This window comes from Barbatula barbatula (genome assembly GCF_947034865.1).
Source record: "Barbatula barbatula genome assembly, chromosome: 2".
Classification (NCBI taxonomy): domain Eukaryota; kingdom Metazoa; phylum Chordata; class Actinopteri; order Cypriniformes; family Nemacheilidae; genus Barbatula; species Barbatula barbatula.
This window is the reverse complement of record NC_136767.1, coordinates 1,458,233-1,479,780: the sequence shown is the minus strand read 5'-3', so window position 1 is coordinate 1,479,780 and position 21,548 is coordinate 1,458,233. Positions and strand designations below refer to the sequence as shown.

Sequence of the window (21,548 nt, the reverse complement as noted above, 5' to 3'; positions counted from 1 at the left end):
GAGCCATATTTTATAAAAGAATTGTGTAATTTCCCGAAGCTGTAAATAAAGGATGAATTCAAATATATTTTTGTAAAGACGACTATTATGATGCAGGTGTTTCCTGTGGAAACATCCATATTGAGGTGGTACATTGATTTAGTTTCTCCAGAGGTTAACAGTGGATGTCATTGTTTGCCACTTCAATATTAACAGCATTTGTTTCGTTTCCCACGTTTTCCCTAATCCAGTTCTCTTCTGTTCGTACAGTATTTCAAACGTTGGAAGGTCCCCTTCCACCTCGAACCTCTCATACATATAACCCCCTCCTCTGTCCTGGCTGTTTTAATGGTTACTGTCTGTGAATTATATTATTTCTGTAGAGGTTAGCTCCAAATTACCCGGCTAGTCTGTGAACCTCACGCCCGGTTGTGCGTGATGCTAATTGTGTAGATGATTGATCACTCCTCTTATGTACTTGGAGCTGATGAAAAGATCCCTGAAAGGCTGAGAAAATTATAGGCCTGAACACTGCCATGCCAACCCGCCCCGAGCAAAGCCGCGCTCCGTACATCTGGATGTAAGGCATCTGTACTGATTCCGATGAATAATACATGGATGTAAATGGATGAAGCCATGATCATGTATTTAATAGGCATTAAATATAAATGCATCAACACAACTCTTGTAGCACTCCGGGTGCAGCCAGGCAAAGCGGATTCGCAGCGATGTCTTTGGATCATTTAATGGACAGATCTTACCATGACACAGGCCTGTACTGTACATTTCAAGTGGCTGTGAATGGATTTCCCTCTTTTGAGATATCCTTTAGTAAGCTATTGGTTTATTTCGCTGTTAAGGTGATTACTGTCTGTGCCAGTGTCACCCTTTTCGCATAAAGTCCATTGATTGCGAGTGGCGTTGTGCAATACTGAGTGGCGAGTGGCGTTGTGCAATACTCTACATGTCCACTGGTGCCTGCATATTCTGGCTGGATCTGTGCATACTTCTGTCTATGTAGCAGGCCTACATCCACATTTGATTCGTTTTGTTTTTTAAGTGAGTCAATGGATTAACTAAATTAAACTCAGATTAGGTGCCTTTGACCCACAGTAGTGGAACTTTTAAAAACAAGCTCTTACTCTTTAGCCAAATTATTCATCTTGCCATGAAACTTCCTGACCCCCTTTTCCTTTTTCTGTACAGCCAAAAAGCCAGCCAAATATTTTCATAGGAAATAATGAAATTCCTGAAATTATTAGGATGGAAACCTTATATCATATGTCCGCTGCGCTGACTTCTATTCTTTTGCAAGCTACCCTTTGCGCCTTTCGATAACATTGAACTAACATTATGGCATCATTGCCTTTTTTCCTCATATACTGTATATACATTTTCACATTTTTTACTTGGTTAAGACATTTAACTTTACATTCCAATATTTCCCAACTCAACCCGGCAATCATTTCGGGAACCACATTCTTTTAACGTTAATAAATACGTTCAATGTTTTGATGTTAGTAAATCATTAGTAGTTTCTTTATTGTTTAAGGGTTAAAAATACTTTTAATGTTACTTAATCTGGCTACAAGTTGCTGTCTGCATCAAGTTTAAATCGCTGACACTGGCCTTCAGAATGATAACGGCAAATTCGCCATTCCCCTCTATCTTAACTCACTGCTCCAGGTCTACATCCCCTCCCGTCATCTTCGGTCTGAAAATGAGCAAAGAATCTTCTTGTTCATTCTCTCCTTTTGCTTACTCCAGCTTTGATCCTCCTAGTAGCATGGCCTTGTAAACTAACGGTACTGTTTAGCGTATTGACAAAATGTTTAAATGCTCTCATACTTGTAAGTCGCTTTGGATAAATGAATAAATGTAAATCCAGATGTTATTTCTGGGTTTAATGGGGGAAATATTCTAAATCTGAGGTATCTATTGCAGAATTATTGTACAGAGATCATCAATCATTTGAAATTTAAGAGAATACCAGGCTCTAAACCCCTACTATACAGAGGAAGGATATGCTTGGGATCACTTTGAGGGCAATTTTTTAAAAAAAATTCACAGTCAATCAAAATCCATTTCACACACACATTAAAATGTGATAATGAAGTATATAAGTACATAACGTTATCATCTGGTGATGTGTTATTGACCACACAATTTCTTTACAGTGCAATACGTTTTGTTAGCATATTTATTGTTTTTAAATGTAATAGCAACGTATCACTAGTCTTGGAATTACTTGTAAAACCAATTTCATTGTAGTAAAAAAAGGAAGAAAGCAAAAAGTTATTGTTTTTGGTATGAATGGGAATGAGGCAGATAATGTGAGGTCGACACCACACAAGATGTTTCCCCTCCGTGATGCCCCTCATTGACAGCTGTACTGGCTTCAGTGGCTTGTAACGTCACCACCGCAACTAATCGTCAATTTACTGCCTAGAGAACATCACACCGCCCTTCTCATGTCTGTTCACGTTTGTGTACTATATGTTGACTGTGTGAAGGCGTGAGATGTAGAGTAGATAAAGTGTAAGGTTTTCCTGAGATTGCGAGTAAAACCTGTGACAAGATGAAACAACGGCGATCAGAGATCTTAAGGAATAGTTAATCTCAAAATGAAATGAACATTCTGTCATCATTTTCTTATAGTTGTCCCAAACTCGTAGACATTTCTTTGTTAAGTTGAACACAAAGGAAGATATTTTGAAGAATGTATGTAACCAGGCCGTGATGGGGTACCATTGACATGCATGGTAGGGAAAAAATACTATAATGTGCCCCAATCGGTTTGGTTCCCCAATTGTTTTCCCCCTGTTTACAGAAGCATTGAGAAATATATACAGATTTGGAAAAACTTGAGGGTGAGTAAATACTTAATTTAAATTTTGGGGTAAATTATTTCTTTAATATATCACTGTTTTGCATAACTATACATACAATATTGTTTCGCTAGTGGCCTGCTGAATCCCACCCAGTTTTTGGCATGTTTATCGAAACCGCACAGATTTTGTATATATGATCGGAAAGAGGTTGCACGCAAACGTCTGTTCACTGAACCATCTCTCGTTCTTTTGCACCGTCACGAGGCCCCTTGTGTTTCTCTTTTATGACAGTAAGACTGATGACTTTACAACAGGTTGTGCCACGGTATCTGGCGTACAGGAATATAAATGACGGGAAATGGTCATCCAAGGTTAATACATCAAAAAGCACTACAAAGCAACACATACATTTTCATTACGTCTCGGGGTTTAGCGGCACCACAACAGATACCACGTCGATTGGTCCTCGCGGCGAACCGGCCAACATGTGTTGATGTTAACGTGAGGAATGAGGCTTTTCTTCTTCTTAGAATGCAGGTTGGCGGGCGTTTACCGCGCTCACAAGCGTCAGAGGTAGGGGTTCGAAAACGCTTCGATTGCTTTTCACATTTTTCAAAGGCGGAATGTTTTGAGAGAATTGTGTGGGGGCCTCCCATGAAGACAGAAGAGGTTAGCGCCGAGGCGACGTGAAATACTATACGTCTGCTTAACTATGAATTTATGCATGGTTACATGCTGTTGTACTTATGGAAATGTATGTCTCCAGCAAGCCAGCATTTATCACACTGGAGAGGCTTGTCTTTGTTTGACTCACATGACAGTTAACACGGCAGGGGAAAGGTATTGCATGGGAATAACATGCCCAGTGTGTTTGAGGTGAAATAATAAGCATTTTAAAGGGGCCGTGTTTGGAACGATCCGAATGACACAATGCATTCCTAACAAGACAGGGCCGGTGACCTCCGACCTCAGAGCTGGCTGCGGAGCGGGGCTCAGGTTTCCTTCCAAATACAAACTCCCTGTGCGACAGCCGGACCAGGGCCGTTAAATAACACAACACTGCTTCTCTTGACAAACATTGACACATGCTTGCGTACGCACAAACGCTCTCTGTTTATTAACTGTTTGGGCTTTTCCCATCTCTCATGAGGCTAATGTGTTCCACTGTGGGAAATGACATTAGGGTGAATAAAATAATTGTCTTTTTTGGGTGGACTATCATTTCAATAGTGTCAAACTCTCCAAAAATATGGTTTGTGTGAATAACACAATTGTGTGAAATTATTCGTTATTTATTAATTATTCGCTAGTACTTGATCAGTACAATTTGTGAACTAGAAAATGGAAAAGAATGAATGTTCAGTGATTTGGATTGTTAAACTAGTGGTGATGTAAACACAAACACTTTTAGACTTGGGGTTTATTTAGGGTTAAGTGTTATTGGATTATTTAAAGGGAACTGGATTTTCTGTTTTTAGGGCTTACATGGATGTGAAGGAGTTGAAAGAAGTTTTGAATTTGGATGGCTCCACACACTTGAACATCTTTTTTGCTTACTCAACCGATGAAGACCTGGCGGGTGTGGCAACATGGCCCTGGGATAAAGAAGCCTTGACACATTTAGGTAAGACAAATGACATAAACCACTACAATAGACAATTTTAATCTTAAACTATAGTTAATAGTTATCAGTTCATACTAGAACCTATGACTACTGGTTGAGTGTTTTGTAGAGCAAGGCATGCTTCAGAAGATTTCTAGTGTCCTTTTGCAAGTGATTTAGATTCTGCTTATGATTTCTGCTTTCTATTTGGTTTATTTTTTGAGGTGGCATCGTGCTAAACCCTTTATTCTACGGTACGTTTGGCCATACGCACACCATGATCCACGAAATTGGCCATAGCCTCGGACTCTACCATGTCTTCAGGGGAATCTCCGAGGTGGAGTCCTGCAACGATGCTTGCTTGGAGACCGAACCTTCTCTTGAGACGGGAGATCTGTGCGCAGATACCAACCCCACACCCAAGTACAAATACTGCAGAGACCCCGAGCCGGGCAACGACACCTGCGGCAGACGTCACTTTAAAAACACTCCCTTCAACAACTACATGAGCTATGCTGGTGAGACTAACACGAGCAGAAACACGGCGAGTCCCAGATGTATATGGACACTTAGGGTAAACTTAAAAAAAACATGAATGAAACAAATGATGCTTGACGTTTTCTCAGAACCGTGTTTAGTCGGTAACCCTCATGTTCACGCAGGTGTCCCGACAGACTAAACACAGGTGTAGTTCATCACATTAACTATGGATGTGTTCCAGACTCTGACTACCAGAAAGTATCCAAAGTTTTAAGTCTTAATATTAAACAGTTTAATGAACATACGTCTTTTTGTAAAACGTTTTAATGGAAAAGCATGATGCTTAATTTTATATTTTGGTAATGCAGTAATATTCAAACATGCTTTTTAGGACCAACATATACAAGACTTACGCAAGAGACACGCAATGTACGGTATCCACACATTATTTCTGTCGATTCTTATATCTGTGTTTTTTTTGTACTCTTAAAGATGACGGCTGCACAGACTCATTCACATTGAACCAGGTTGCTCGGATGCACTGTTACCTTGATCTCATCTATCAGTCTTGGAGACCCGGCAGTAAACCAGCTCCGGTTCCACTGCCTCCTCGCGTCACGGCGCAGGACCAAGACTCCCTCACGCTGGAGTGGTTCCCTGCCCTCACGGGACATTACTTTGACAGGTGAAAATTGGGCTCAAGCTTTTGTTAGATCTGCTGTGCTACATAAATGATGATCAATGTAGAGAAGAGAAACCTGTTGCGTGCATTTCAATGAGATGCTGTGAGGGAAATCTTGAGGGCTTGTTTTGGCCAATTCCATGCAAATGTCAACATTAACATGAAAAGTCTTTTACCGAAGGTTTTCACCATACTGACTGTCAATAAATGTAGTGGTTTTAATACCCCTGCTCATTCATTTTTCCCTTTTTATAAAATTGACAACTTGTGCGTAGACTGATACTTAATTGATGTCTGGACTCTTATCATCAGAGGTTTAGTGAACAGATGATTTAATATATTGGTAATAAATCAATTCTCTGAGAATTTACATTTCAGGTTTTGACTGAAAATGTCATTGCTCATCAAAACTTTCAACTTAAAATGTTCATGGTGTTTCTAAGTTGCTACCTTGGCTGTGTGTTGATTTCCTAGAGAAGTGGGATCAGTTTGTGACAGATGTACAGAGGTTGGCGTGCTCTTGCAGTTTGCGTCCAACTCATCCTCGCCCCGACCCTGCGCCCCCTCTGGCCACTGGAGCCCCCGTGAGGCAGAAGGTACAATCTGAACAGACATTTCAAATTCAATGATTATCCACTAACCCTGCCATAGGTGCAATTATGCGGTACATGGTGTGCTTTTGAGGTCAGCGTTTTTAAGAACAGCCCGACCATTCCAGAAAAATCAAAGATACTTTTAAACGACCTGACTCTTTATTGATTTACCTCTGTCAGCTATCTTAGATGTTATTACAGGGAATTCTGTAGACGAACGAACAAAACTATAACACCATTAAAAATTACGATCGCATTACACCATCTCATTGCGTACGCAGAGGCCCGCTTGAATCGTTTTAAGAGTTTTCCTGTTTGGATTCGAGCTGACTGCTTTGGCACGGCGTAAGAGACCTGTTTCTGTTGACACTTGGAAATTGTGTTTAATTGGTGAGTGCCTTTCAAAACCATTAATGTGTGGTTTTATTGAGGCGGATAAATGATTAAAGCATTGCACCCAACACAGGTTGCCAAGTGAGGCCAATATTGGCGGAATAGCCAAGCAATCTAGGAGGAGACGAACCGAAACGTGCGGAAAAATCTAGTCATAGGGGTTGTCATAAATTGTGATTTTTCTCATGTGTTTATTTTAAGGTTTGAAAAATGTGGACATATGGAGGAATTGGTCCATAGAGCTTTGTGCGCATAAGTGGATGTTTCTTACCACGGGGAGTGAGTCATGTTTTCCTGTACTGTATCAGTGGCGCTGCCTTCATAGGTCGACCCTTGATCCGGTATCGCAGAACACCGGCAAACTTCGGACTATACAAAGAATCCCATCTAAAACAACAGCTTGCGGTTTATTTATTTTATTAAATGAGAAGCAGCATCCTAAACTTACCTCACATGACACATGCCCAAATCGAAATGTTGAAAACAACATCACAGACCAACATTCCAAAGACTGGCTCTTTTTTGTTTAATTACTTAATCACTTCATTTGGGTCGGTCATAAAAAGGGTGAGTCAGACGGAGTGACTCAGGTGGGTAAGGCCACAAGCGCACGCTTGTGTCCCCCAAAGCCAAGTTGGCCCAGCGGAGGCTACACACAAGTCAGCTGAGAGAGGCATACCCAGTCTTGCCATGGCCACAAAGTTTTAACTATGCTTTGCACTTGGATGGCTTCCCTGGTGTAAATCCACTGCCCAGGCCATCTTTCCACTGTTTACAATCGGATACAAAACCTGACTTTGACAACCTGCAGCTGGGTTGAACCACTGCCTTTATCCGGCCTCAGAAAATCACCTGCCTGCAGCAGCCACAACTCTAATGCGTGCCCTCTGTCCTCAATTGTCTCCGTTAAACTTGGCCAACCTCGCTCCACGGTGTCCTTATTTGACTTTTTGGATATGTCGGAATTAGCTATATGGCAGCGGTGCCATTATCTTGTTGCCGGAATTCGAGGAACAAATATGTGGACGCGAGAACGATGCGCAAAGTTAACTCGGTTTGCCATGCAAATTACTCTGTGGTCACTCGTGTTCACGAGAAGGATGCCAAAGTTGATTGAAAACATGAAGAATTGCGAGACATAAAACCAGGAACGTCAGGAATGGCTTGCATCTCTGTCCACCTCAACAGTCTGTCCGATGCCAGACGTTGAGTTTTACTCGCCAGAACAAAACTTGTAAGGGACTATTGAGAGGAGAGAAGCTGGCAGAAGTATCTAAAGTTTTGGTGCACTTTTACGTGTCAAATCATATTTGGTTTTTGGCTTTTAGTTTATTTTAACTTGGACAAGTTCACCTAAATATGAAATCCTTCTATCTGTTTAGTTTGAGCAAATCCAGTTCAGCCAAAAACCTGACATTTTCATGTACTACCAGTACATGAGTAGTATGAGGGTCAATGTTGTTTGGTTACCCACGTTCTGCACGAGCAAGAAAGTCATACAGGTTTTAAATGACATGAGGGTGAGTAAATGTAAAGGAGAATGGTCTTTTTTGCATGATTAGTCCAGTCCCGTTACCCCTCTCTCCATCCTATATTTCTCCTAATATTCTCAGTCAGCAACTGATGTACATGGGGGACCTCCGTAGGAGACATTCTGCAAAGATTTGTGCATTTGATATAGTGAAAAGCATCCAGTCTCAGAACATCCCAGTTTATTTTGGCCCTCTGATTGAGCAGCAAATACCCGCTGCAGACCAACGGTGATATCCAACTCTGCGCAGCTAATCAGACTTGTGAAGAGGTTACCTAGATGTTTGGCTGAGGTCAACCAAATAAACATAACCAAATTTTCCCTGCATTTTCTTTCCATTTGTCATGCTACTTGCAGTCAGACTACAAATGATGCTTGACTGAGGTCAACCAAAGTAAACGCCAAGGCAGGTTTTTCCACACATTCTGTTCCATTTGTCATCTAACCTGTCAGATCAAATGTCATTACTTAAGTGCAGTTACAGTGACCCCAAAAAGTATTTGGACACCGAAGTCACAATTAGAAATGTGTTTGTCAACGTCTTTTCAACTTCTCTAAATTTCCTTTCAAGCTGCATTTATTTCTTCCTATTTTTCCATTTGCGTTGGAATATGTCCATAGAGTAGTAAATGTGATGAACAACACCTCTGGTTAAGACACCTGTGAACTTTTTATGAAGGGGAAATGACTTCATTAACACCTAAATGGAAATTAATTCTAAGAAAACTTTTCATCATTTAAAGGTCAGGTCATTTAAATGATTATGCGAACAGATTGGGTTGACTTTGTTGCCTGAATCAAAGCAATCTATAACGGTTGTTTTGTTAAACATGACAAAAGAAAAGTGATAAAAACAGTTTACTGTATAATAATGATTTATTACGTTTATAATATTTATGATTTATCTTTTATTATTATTACTATTATTATTGCTGAAATTGGCTGCTTGACGCCATTTGACTTCAACAAACGTAAAGATAAGTGCATAAAGTAGCTGCAGTTTTATTTTCAAACAGAGGTAGCAATAGAGTTACAGAAGTTACGAATCTTTAGTTATTACTCACTAATGTTTGTCTCATTAAATCTCAGTTTCTTTGCTGCTTTAATGGGGCCTCGCTGGCAAATACAGAACCGCTATAGGCTGCTCCCCCTTCAGCGCCTCAATGACCTCTTGACGGTAGAATGACCTCTTGACATCTTAAAAGAAAAAACAAAAAAAAACTGAAGGACATCATTTAGCCCTCTTAGAAATAATTTGTATTTCAGATGTCATTTACTAATTCTAGGGCCTAATGTGACACTTCAATCCTATTTATATTGCTCAGGTTCGATTCAGGTTTATCTGTAAATATGTAGTGGTGATTGCTAAGGCGAGCATCACTAGCATTATTAAGGCCAGTTCACACCACAACGATAACTATATAGCCTACAATTACAATTTACGCCAACTGACATTAACCTGTCACTGACGTTGACTCGCAAAGCGTGTATCACCTTTTAAATGATAGAGCAACTCAATTCTAATTGATTTGATTGGCTGGCAGGTTTTAGCTGTTGGAAAAAATGTGTTTATGATATTATTGGATGTGTAGTATTAACACAATATTGATAATCATGATTTTTGATATAATGGTTATTGTCAAAACCTGTATATTGAGACCTACCTAATAGTTATTGATGTAGTTATTGTCCTCGCATTGTGGTAGCAAGGTCTTGTCACAGGTTACATTTCTCATGTTCTGTATGATAGCATAGAATAGTTAGCAGACATAAGTTTACTTGAACTGAAAAACATCTGCGGTAATCAATCCGGTTCAGTCAAGCTGGAATAATCAAAACTCTAATTTACCATCTTCCTCAGGTCCACCAGATGTTGAGCAGGCCTGTGAACCGAGCGTCCGCACGTGGAGCCCCAATGCAGGTCTAGACCCCAGCAGCGTTGGCTCCGCGTCTTGCCCACCCCAGGGCTGCATGCTCCAGCTCGAGTTTGCCTATCCGATGGTTCCTGACTCCCTCACCATTTGGGTCACCTTCTGTTCTCCAGAGGAGAGTGGGCTTCCCGCGATCCAAGACATCCTTCTTTTGACACTCATCGGTAACAATGTCTCACTGGGACCACAGTACGTGTTCTGCGACACTCCGTTAACGCTCAAGCTGGACGTGGAGGAGGAGGTGTACGGGGTGCAGTTCTTCACCATGGAACAGCACCTGGAAATCGATGCCACGTTGCTGGCGTCAAAGCCGGACTGCCCTCTGTGTCAGAAGTGTCATCCTCTACGCTATCGGCTGATTCGTCAGCCGTCGTTCACACACTCGCCTCATGGCCTGATCCTCCAAGAACCCATTCTGAGATACGTGGACAGGTAAGGATTAAAAACACTGGTCTTTTGTTTTTAATGGTTTGTGGTGGAAATCAAGCCTTTAGTTTCAAATGTGTAACCACAGGGGAATCATTGTTGTTACCCATTCTTAGTATTCATTTTTAGGTTTTCGAGGTCGTTCTCTCATACAATTTCTGCTGTTTGTGGATGTTGTTTGGCACAGTGTACATGTCTTTGGTACAATGTGTGAGGTCTTAAGACCCTTTACTCCTTCGACTCGGGGTTGGGGTCAATTCAAAGAATTTCACAGCCAGGTCGTTGTCATCTGAGAGATACATGTTGAAAGGCTCTCAGGCTGTTTAACTTCATGGGATGCTCATAAATTTTGAGTAGTCACAAAACAGTGGGAGGCCTATTGAAGAGACCGTACATGTATTGGATGACAGGACAAGCATAAGATGGATGGATGGATGGATGGATGGATGTAAAGCAGGTAGCTCAGTGATCTCAGAAGTCAGAACGGTTCTGTCAGAAAGATGATTCTTTCAAAAGTGTTCCTAATTTGTGGCCATGGGATAACCCCTCTCTGCGCTTTAGAATGTTGAGAATTAGTTCTGCTTTTTCTCGTTAAGATTCCACATCTTCCGAGAACCACTGGACACAGTGTATGGAAAGGGAAGAGTGTTTTCATGTTGTTGTGATTCGGGTGAAAGACAAGACGATGTTGGTTTATATACAGTATATAAGGGTTGTCACAATATCAGTTTTGAACTACACGGTTATCATGGCCAAAATAATTCACGGTAGCAGTATTATCACGGTATCGAAGAGCATGTTTTTTAAAATAAATAAACCATGCCATTAGTCAATCTTTCATTTAGTTTATTTTGAGTAAATGACAGTTTGTAACCATTGTGACTCTTAAGGCCGTGTTCACACTTGACCTATTTCTGATAGCGTCTGTTTTTCCGTGTTTTAAAAAAAGTCCTGTGCGCTTTTTTATATTCCAGCGCCAATGTATTTTTCTGCAGCTCAGAGCGTTTCTTGAGGTTGAAAAAGGTTCAACATTTCTGAAAACAAAAGACCTACGTCAAGCACCTTTTAAACAGATAACCCATGACAGAGACCTGTGGTTGGTTGGTTATTGCAAAGACGCTTTCTGTTTATAATTCAAATAGACTTCCGTTACGTTGCCTATAAAGCCTGTGTCTCTGAGCCATTGTCAACTTTTTCTTGTCAAAAAAGAAGTCAAGTGACATGAAAATTCTGTGCCGAAACCGATACTGAAAATCCAGGATGTACTTGGCCAAAAACCGGAAACAGTAACAGTTTAAAATGTGATTTAGTGATGTCAGCACCTGCCACATGAGCTACTGAAGCAACATCATCAGTTACTGACAGATCATTCTGCTGATCATCATTTACATCTACTGTATATGTAAATAGTCTGTTGCGTTTCACTTCAGGGTTTGAGCTCAGCTTGAAAAGGCACACGGGTCAACGAGCAAAATTTTGGTGCATCCCTAATGTATATGCTTATTTTACATGTACGTTTAATACATAAATGCAAATGAATGCTATGTTTGACTTAAAGGTTACATTCAGTTGTTGCAAATTTGTTGACTCTTTAAAATCAAGTAATTTTTTAACAGAAAGGGAGAGGTTTTGATTCAGAGTTCAAGTTGTTTTTATTGTCTCGTTTAACTTACCCTGTTTTGAATAATAGTGAAAATCCCTTTTAAAACTTTTTGTTATTATCCTTTTTATTATTTGACTCGAGCGACAGAGTGAATATATCTTTGCTTCCCAAAGCACTAATTGACAAAATCCATCATAGAGTTTGATCGTTGACACTTGAAGTCAGATGGAAGGCTATTGATATACATCTCTAGTTTGATTAGAGTAAAAATACGTTTTTGGAATGCGCGTTTTGGTCAGTTACAGTTGTCAACCCCTGCAGTGCTTTCTGGTTATTTCATTTAAGTTTTTCTTTATTGAGCTGTGACACCCATGAAATGTAAAGAATAAAGATCCAGGTTCAAGGCCCTCTTAAAAGACCATGGAACATTTTTGCTGTATTGATCATCCATTATTTTCTTATGGCCAAATGTATCTCTTATTAACAGTGCACACCGTAAATGAAGACTTTAGTCATTTAGAAGACAGGCATTGTCTCAGTTTCCTTTTGTATGCTATTTGGGTTGGGCTTTTGTTTCCACAGCTTCTGAATGGTGGGCCCTCCAAGATCGAGCGGCTACACCTCAGTCGGTAGGCTGCCAAACGCTGTGCATTAGCTTTCACGAAAAAATTGACTAGATATAAACAGGGCCCCATGTGAACCCACTGAACTCCTCTGTCCTCACAGTGGCCTGTGGAGGAAGTCTTTTCTGTTTCCGAGATGTTGGAAAGTAAACACAATGAGAGCTGCTGTAGCCATATGTTCAAGAATGAATGTGTGGGTTTCTAAAATTCATGCAATTCATCTCTTTTAGAATGAAAAAGAGTCCAAGCACATATTTGCAGAGTCTAAAAGTGCTAATTAGAAGACAAATCCAAACATACATTAAAGCCGTGTTTAGTTTCTAGTAGCGCCATTCCAAGTTGTGTTAGCGGCATGTCGAGATTCATCCGCTAACAGCTTCATCTGCTCAGATAGATTGTGCGGTTTTAAATTGAAAAGGTTTGCTTTATACGTTAAAGCTTCACAGCTGCGTTTACCATTGGTGAGAAAATGTGTCAGTGTTGAAAAAGCCCGTACTGTTCTTGGATCAGCCCTTGCTTTGGTCGACAGTTTTAAACAAGTTTTAAACAGCAAAAGTGCTACAGTACGAGGAGGACAGGAGAACCTAAACTTTTTCTAAATATCTGCACTATTTTAGGGTCATTTTACTGTTGCACCTTCCTTGTTTTTTTTGCAATTGCAGTTTCTATCAAGCTCTATCTGACACTTTTTATAATGGGTTTTTGGTTTTGTTATATGTTATGTTATTGTTGTTATGTTATGTTATGTTTGTCACGGTGTGTGGACAGAACCCAAACGCAGGCAGCAGAGTTAAATAACAAAAACTTTATTTAAACAAAAGACCCTCGATGGGGAAAACATGATCTAAAACAAGACAAAAGTGTAAACTAAAACTTCCCACATGGGGAACAAAACAAACAAAGTCCTTTGAATAATAAATCAACAAAATCCACAAACTTAGAACAGGAACAGGAACAAACACGATAATCCATAGACAGGAATAATCCAACAAGGTGACGTGAGGAGGTACGATAATGACAAGATGACAACGAACCGACAAGGGACAGAGGGAAAACTGGGGCTTGATAAAGGGAAAACACTAACAAGGACTGATGACACAGGGAGAGTGGCCACAGGTGACAAGGATGAAACACTAAGGGAAAGCTAACAGGAGGATTGCACGAGGCAGGTGAGGGGACTGAAACACTAAGGGAAGGATGGATCAGGGCTGGAGACAAGACTAACACTAATGGACCGCTAACCGGGGAAACAAGGGGGTGGGACTAAAGGACGCGACACTGGAGAGAGAGCATGGCTTCTTAAACCAAAACAATGCTCTTTCTCCACACAAAACACATGGGACTGACATGATCCTGCCACAAGACTCAAAAACCACGACAAGGAGAGGCAGGATCATGACTATGTTATGTTATGTTATGTTATGTTATGTTATGTTATGTTATGTTATGTTATGTTATGTTATGTTATGTTATGTTATGTTATATGTTATGTTATGTTATGTTATGTTATATGTTATGTTATATGTTATGTTATGTTATGTTATGTTATGTTATGTTATGTTATATGTTATGTTATATGTTATGTTATGTTATATGTTATGTTATATGTTATGTTATATGTTATGTTATATGTTATGTTATATGTTATGTTATATGTTATGTTATGTTATATGTTATGTTATATGTTATGTTATATGTTATGTTATATGTTATGTTATATGTTATGTTATATGTTATATGTTATGTTATATGTTATGTTATATGTTATGTTATATGTTATGTTATATGTTATGTTATATGTTATGTTATATGTTATGTTATATGTTATGTTATGTTATGTTATGTTATATGTTATGTTATGTTATGTTATGTTATGTTATGTTATGTTATGTTATGTTATGTTATGTTATGTTATGTTATGTTATGTTATGTTAACACACAGGCTAGCATTTAGACCAGGTTTAATTCTGCAGCGTGTTTCTGCCTATTTCACAAAGCGTATGGCGAGCAGCGCTTGATGTATCGGGTTGAGTTGGGGTCGGACCAAACATCTGTGGTTTGGTAAATTCTACGAGCGGGGTCGTGTTGTTGTGTCTAGTCGTTTTGCTTGATGACATGAACTATGATTTTGATTTCAAACGACAAATTATTTCCACTCGTTGGATGAAATGAAGCTTTCAGGTCTGCCGTCGTCTTTCTCCTCTTAAATGCTTCGAGCAGACGGCAGCTGCACAGTGGAGATGCATTTCTTTGATTTCTTTTAAAGATATTCACAGAATGCTATAATAAGACTTTTCCAGCATCTGGTTTGAAAGAGAGGTCTGATACCAGATGACTGTAGAGCTCAGTCACATACAGAAAAGGTTTGTGTACTTCTTTCGTCTGGATTGTTTGTTTTTAAGTTCAGCTGGGTTAAAGATCAGACAACATTGCACAGACCGCATTGAACTAATTTTCTATTATTTTGCCCAATAATGGTGTTAAACTTCTCTCACTATAAATATCTTTACAAATGTGTATAGATTTGATATGCGTGCAAAAGAAAAACATCTGCGAAATTCTCGAATTCTCCAGAATCCTCAAATGTAAATTGCCCATTTAGAAATGTAAAAAATTGGGGGCAGGGACAAGTTTCGCTGGAATTTGGGTACCAGTGAGGTAGAGTCATCTGTTTTTAATCTCGCACAGACCTGACTAGAACTAGAAGGGTCAGACGGAGGGAGGAAAACACCAGTGTTTTTAGGGAATGTGGGAAGGAAACGAAAATTGCAACAGAAGCTTGTGATAAAGCCCTGCGAGCGTTGACGGAAACAAACCGATTTAGCAAAACTGGTCTGAGGTTTTGGCTGCTTTAGTGTCTGACTACCTTCTTGTTTCGTTGCCAAGCTTCTTCCTGTACCCTGTCACTGTCGTCGCTCTCACCATATTGGTTTCATGAGCTAATAAGAGTGAAAGACCGGTGCCTGCAGTGTTTTCCCACAGTAGCCTACCGCAGTGTATGCCGCTCGGGAAAAGCGATGTCATGAGCTACCACAAATTCCAACAGGGAGGCTTGAAAAATATTGTTATCGTCTCAAAAACCAAACACAGGAAGGTGGGCTGACAGATGTCAGTGTTTGCGTTCGGCATACATGTTCCTTTTTTTCTCTCTGCTATTAGTTTTTCTAGGAATTGTTGTGTGTATGTGACCATGACACTTCAAGACTTCTTAATTTCCTGGGTTTATGTACTGTGCGTCCTTACTTTGTCAGGGCAAAGTATCTTATTATGTGGTGACGTTTACAGCCCGTCTGGCTTTTATGTTTTCATTGATTGTTAGCATTGAGGTTAATGTGTTAGTGTTGATGGTTAATGGGTGTCAAATGAAAAAGCTTTCATTTAAAGAGACAGACAGTAATTTGTGACTATTTAATCTTGTGTGATGCTAAAATGTATTGAACATTTGATCTGTAGTTGCTGGGACAGATTTATAAGCAGATGAAAACACTCGGTGATAAACAAATCAAGCGCTGTAAAAAAATACCCGTAAATAAACAGTAGGCCGGGTGGCCATATAAAAATGTAAAAACAAAATTTTTATAAAGTAAGAATTACACAATTTTCATGTTATTTTACACCCAACTTTTGTAAATTGACATCTCTGTTAAGTAAAACCAATTTTTTTTTAAAAGACCATTTTTACTGTACAACCTATTTCTCAAGACGATTGCAGTTTTTAAGAGAACTTTGGAGCTTTGAGCATTCTTGTGCGCACATCATTTTTTATTTTTATTTTTATGTGATCCTGAACTTTTTAGTATATTGTAAATATTTTACAGGAAATTGAATTTGAGTTAAGTGGTTGTTTATCCAAAGCGAAATAAACTTCATATAGAACATCAAAATTTGTTGTCCTGGTCAAAGTTTTCATATCTCAAAGTTTATTTATAAGAACCATCTGACCCGAGCCTTTTTAGTCATGCACAAAGCTCCAGTTGCTCAAATAAATAATTACGATTTCACAAACAAACATCCGTACCACAAATTCGTAATGTGACCGCAAGACATTGATGGCTAAATTGATACTCGCTCGACTTAACAGGCAAAATATTCCTTCCTCTCTGTGTAAGCGCAGCCAACGGTCTACCTCAGGAGTCACTGTGGCTGTTAAGGATAGCAGGAGTACTCATTTAGCTTTGCTGTGCCTCTCCACAACAAACATGTCTTAGAAAAACACAGCCACAAGACCGCATCGCGGGCCAACGTCTTCCAGCTTTTGCCTTCGGGGTTGGCTCAGACTCCAGAGAAGCGGAGCTCTGTAGTTCTCACACGACTGCGGCTCTCTGACCCATATTTGACTGTTTGGGAAGTCTGAAGCTGGAGAACTCCGTCGGGTTCGCAGCTAATCGAGACGAATATACCTGAACCAGCTGTGAGGCACGCTGCAAGAACTGTTTATTCAGGCGGAAAGTCACACCTGTGGAAAGGATCTGAAGAGCGTATGTGCCGACAGAGGTTTAAGGGCTTCTTCAAATGTTTTTGTTAACCACAGCTCTGTAAGTAGCGGGAATGATAGTAGGAAGAGGTTATTTATAAAGATGAAGAACAAGAAAGCATATTCTGAAGCTATAGAAAAGCTTTTTATGAAGATATTATTGGCTGGGCCAAATATCGATCAACTATTGGTCACCTAAGAGGAATTTGCAAGGTCAGAGGTTAGCAAACTTGACTTTGGAAAACCTTTCACAGACCACCCTATGGTTCAAAATGGTCAAATACATTTCATGATAGCTAAATATGTATCTTGTAGCTGTCCTTTTGAAACCTGGTATGTGCAGATTTGCTGTTTTTCAGGAAAAACGATGATTGAATACTGTGTTGTCAAGGTGACAAGCCCTATTAACACTTTTTATTGGTTAGATATTGGCATAACCCGGTGACAAACCGTGTGCTGTTAGGGTGGTCCGCACTGCAGTGTAGGGGTAGTGCCTGTTGCTGAGCCTAGAGCTGTACTTTTCACAGTCTTGAGATTTATGTACCTGAAGCGTCGTATTACGGTCATAACAAATGCTGGGACACAAAGCGTGTACAGCACATTTTGTACTCTATGTAGGGTCACGCTACACTAGGGATCCTTAATTGGCATCTAAGTGCTAATGCATTTTGTTTTGCACAACAAAACTTGAAAGCAAAGGGTAAAACCTAGCACCATGTGTAATGAAAAACAGTACAAGTGTCCTCTAAACTTTCAGTATAACACAATTTTCAGTCTGGTAGCTGTAAACTTTAATCCACCACTAACAACTATGAAGTGCTATAGAGTACTGGAGTAGAATAGCTTGGAAAGGTAACACAGAAGTTACAACGTCAGTGTTTAAATAACTTTAAACATTGATCAAAATATCGAGAAAGTTTGCACATTTACTTCTAGTACTGTAGGTCCAGGACACAAACCAGACGAATATCTGAGAGGTCAATATCAATTGTTCAACAGCATTTTGGAGTGTTAATATCTGTTTAGATTTGGCATTAATCGAAAACCTATTTAAAGCATCTGGCATGCTTAAACGGAAAGTTCACTCTAAAAGAAAGATTGTTATCATGCTCTCATGTTGTTCGAAACCTGTTCTGTGAAACACAAAAAAATATATTGTGAGAAATGTCTCATTGGGTTTTGTGTCAATGGAAGTCAATGGGGTCCAGTGTTGTTAAATTACCGACGTTCTTCAAAATACCTTCTTGAACTACGTCAACTCTCCCGTGTTTGTGTTGCAGGCATGTAAAGCCCGATGAGACGTACACCTACAACATTCTGACAATGTCTAGACAAGCAGAAAGCGAACCATCTCCTCCTCTCTCACACCAGCTGGGTTCACCTTACTGTGGGGATGGACTCATCCAAAAGTGAGACGACGCCCTATACAGCATTCAAATCATACTGACATGTTTATTGTTTGGAATGTGTGCAGTTACGTATTAGAACTGATCTTTGTCTTGCCTTATCCAATCTACAAAGCAAAATATCATACTAGATTATACTTACATTCTCAGTGTTTTCCCCAAAACTCCTTAATGCCTTTCAGATATCTCGGAGAACAATGTGACGACATGAACTTTGTCAACGGAGACGGCTGCTCAAACCAGTGCAGGAAAGAGCCATCGTTCAATTGCGTCGGTACGTGACCGTCACCTCCGATAGAAATATTCCTGTGAATTAAACAGAACACAGTATAGCAGCGGATTGATGTTTTGCTTCAGTCGCATTCAGCCGAATGGCTCATTACGTCTGTGTTCTATTGATGTCTGTTCCGGCCGGGTGACTGGCCATCAATTTCACGGTGTGGGCCTGTCGTCAGCGTTGTCATGTCTCTTTATTGTCCGAAACTTGTTAGGCGCTTGTGATGTTAATGGAGTGCTTTAAGTTGCGAGCTAATCGGTTCTGTCAAAACAATCAGCCGCATAATTGGAGCCTCTCACGGGCGTTTAAGTCCCCTCACAAAAGACTTTACTCTTTGCTGTAGAGCTGTAAAATCGGCCTAACGAGCGCTAGCGGGCCTTTGTCGCGCCTCTTCCTGTTAGCGATAATGCACCAATCACCTTTTATTCGCACCGTGTGGACGGTAAGCGGGGGCCGAGTATAAAGACGAGGGGAAAAAAGAGGGAAGCCGAAGAGAACAGATAAGAAGGCCTTTTGAAGTCGGTCTACATTCATTCGCTCTGACCTCCAGAACACCTCTGGAAATACAACGTCGACCCGGCTTAATTGGCAGTTCCTCTTTTTTTATTTTGGTGTAGGTTCAATGAGTTCATCCTTCACTGCTTTAGAAATAACGGCCGGCGATATTCAGCACATTCCGCTTGGATGTCTGCGCTCCCGGTATCGCTTTCAGATTCAATCTTTCATAGCCCGAAACAGCAGTACCATTTACAACACTGAAATATGTCTTACCTCACCGTGGTGCTTTTCTTGTACGACTTGCATTTATGTTGAACGAGTCCCAAAGCAAACCTCTGATCAAGCGGAACTAAGATCACTGATTACATTACCCCGATATTTTCCAGCGAGAACTGGACGGAGTAATTCGATATTAATAAAAGCAGCGTGTTTTCAGTACAGGAAGTGATGCGACAAGGTGCAGCCTTGATCTTGCTGCCCTTTGCGCACACCAGCTTCCTGTGGAGCACGAGGATGGCTCCGATTTTATATAGGCACCACATGCCGATATTGTTTAAAAACTGTCAGAAATAAAAGAATAAGCGCATGTCTTGCAAATATGTTTCCTGTTAGCATTGATTGGCACCCTGTTGATAAAAAGGACAGTCTGTACAGGTGCTGTACACAGTCAAACACGTTTTTTCCTTAGCGTCAGCTACACGTGGCTGTTTTGCTGACACCTCAGGGTCCGGGCGTAGACAGGAATGGGACACATCAGGACATACAATGAAGAACCTTCCTTTGAACCCCCCATTAAAAAGAAGATGGAGGCAAACAGCCTTTTCATCTGTCAATGGCAGGATGAGTTTAATTCGGACGATCAGTTTACTGTTTGTCTGCCTGTGGTGCTGATAAAAATTGTACAGTCATAATCAATCTTTCATCATGGATGATGATTTATGACTGTCCTTGTATGATGCCAGTAAAACCTGAGGAAAGATAGACCCTACGATAACGCCGTGAAGCGGTTACATGTGAGACTATAACTTTGATGACATGGAATATAATCTACTGTTCTCAACTAAATTGATATATACGCTTTATGAGGTTAATTCGATAGATTCAGTCCATTACACAAGAAAATTGTATTTAGAGTAATGCATTTGAGCTCTGGAATGGTTTGACCCATATACTTTTCCTGTAAGGGATTTTTACTGAACCTGTATTTTTAATCAGTTTTACTGGGATACACCATACTTCACTACACAGATTTGAAAACACCCTGTTTTACTATTTTGTTATTTCAGCAAAATAAGCCACCTTTTGTGCGTTGTTAAAAAACACCCCATTTACGCTTACAAATGTGAATTGTTCTGTTTCTCCCAGCACAATAGCATTTGAAATATTTCCATAGCTCAGTGGTTGCTGCTCTCATATCTCATCTCTGTGTCCCTCCTCTGAAGATGAGCCCAGCTTGTGTTACTATTACGACGGTGATGGTGTGTGCGAGGACTTTGAGAGGGAAACGAGTGTACGGGACTGTGGGCTTTACACGCCGAGCGGCTTCCTGGATCAGTGGGCAACGGCGGTGGAGGTGTCCGGTGAGGAGAAGGTCCACTGTCCTGCAGAGGTGGCCGTTGGATATCCTGCAGTGACGAAGGTGAGATGGCATGCAGGAGTTTGTTCATGAGCATACCTGTGCACATACAGCCTAGCCTCTGTGTTGGTTTGGCAAGTAAATAAAAACAATACAATAATACATCGAAGAGTAATATATAACATATTGTCTCACCATGTTTTTGATTTCATTGATGACTTCATTGGATTTCTTGATGCTATCTGTCGAATTCATCTTAAGTTTTCTCTCTCTTTCATTTTTCTATTCTCTCTTTATTTTAGTTTCATTTTCGTGATTAATCGCATCAAAAGTTTGTGTTATACGTAATATGTTATATTATATATATATATATATCTGTACACTGTGCATACTTTATTTTGTATTTATAAACACATATGCACACATGTATATAAAGTATTTAGAAAATATTTCCATGTATATAACTATATATAATTTTTACTAAATATTAACGTACATTTATATTTTCTTATATATAAATGTGTATGTGTTATAAATACAAAATTAATATGCACAGTGCACATACAAATAATATTATAAACACAAACTTTTATTCTTAATGAGATTAATGATTGAACAGCCGTATATGCAAAATGTTCACAG

At 39.9% G+C, this 21,548-nt stretch overlaps 1 protein-coding gene across 1 annotated transcript in view; it reads left to right on the top strand.

The window, feature by feature from the left end:
* pappab (pregnancy-associated plasma protein A, pappalysin 1b) overlaps positions 1-21,548 on the top strand; it is a gene marked incomplete at both ends in the record, with an annotated part of 56,945 nt that overhangs the window by 10,595 nt on the left and 24,802 nt on the right. Inside the window, 8 exons of the mRNA XM_079451352.1 lie at positions 4,289-4,434; positions 4,638-4,931; positions 5,386-5,578; positions 6,050-6,171; positions 9,954-10,455; positions 18,430-18,558; positions 18,738-18,829; positions 20,773-20,969. Coding sequence (XP_079307478.1) covers positions 4,289-4,434; positions 4,638-4,931; positions 5,386-5,578; positions 6,050-6,171; positions 9,954-10,455; positions 18,430-18,558; positions 18,738-18,829; positions 20,773-20,969 — 1,675 coding nt within the window. The remainder of the gene's footprint in view (positions 1-4,288; positions 4,435-4,637; positions 4,932-5,385; positions 5,579-6,049; positions 6,172-9,953; positions 10,456-18,429; positions 18,559-18,737; positions 18,830-20,772; positions 20,970-21,548) is intronic.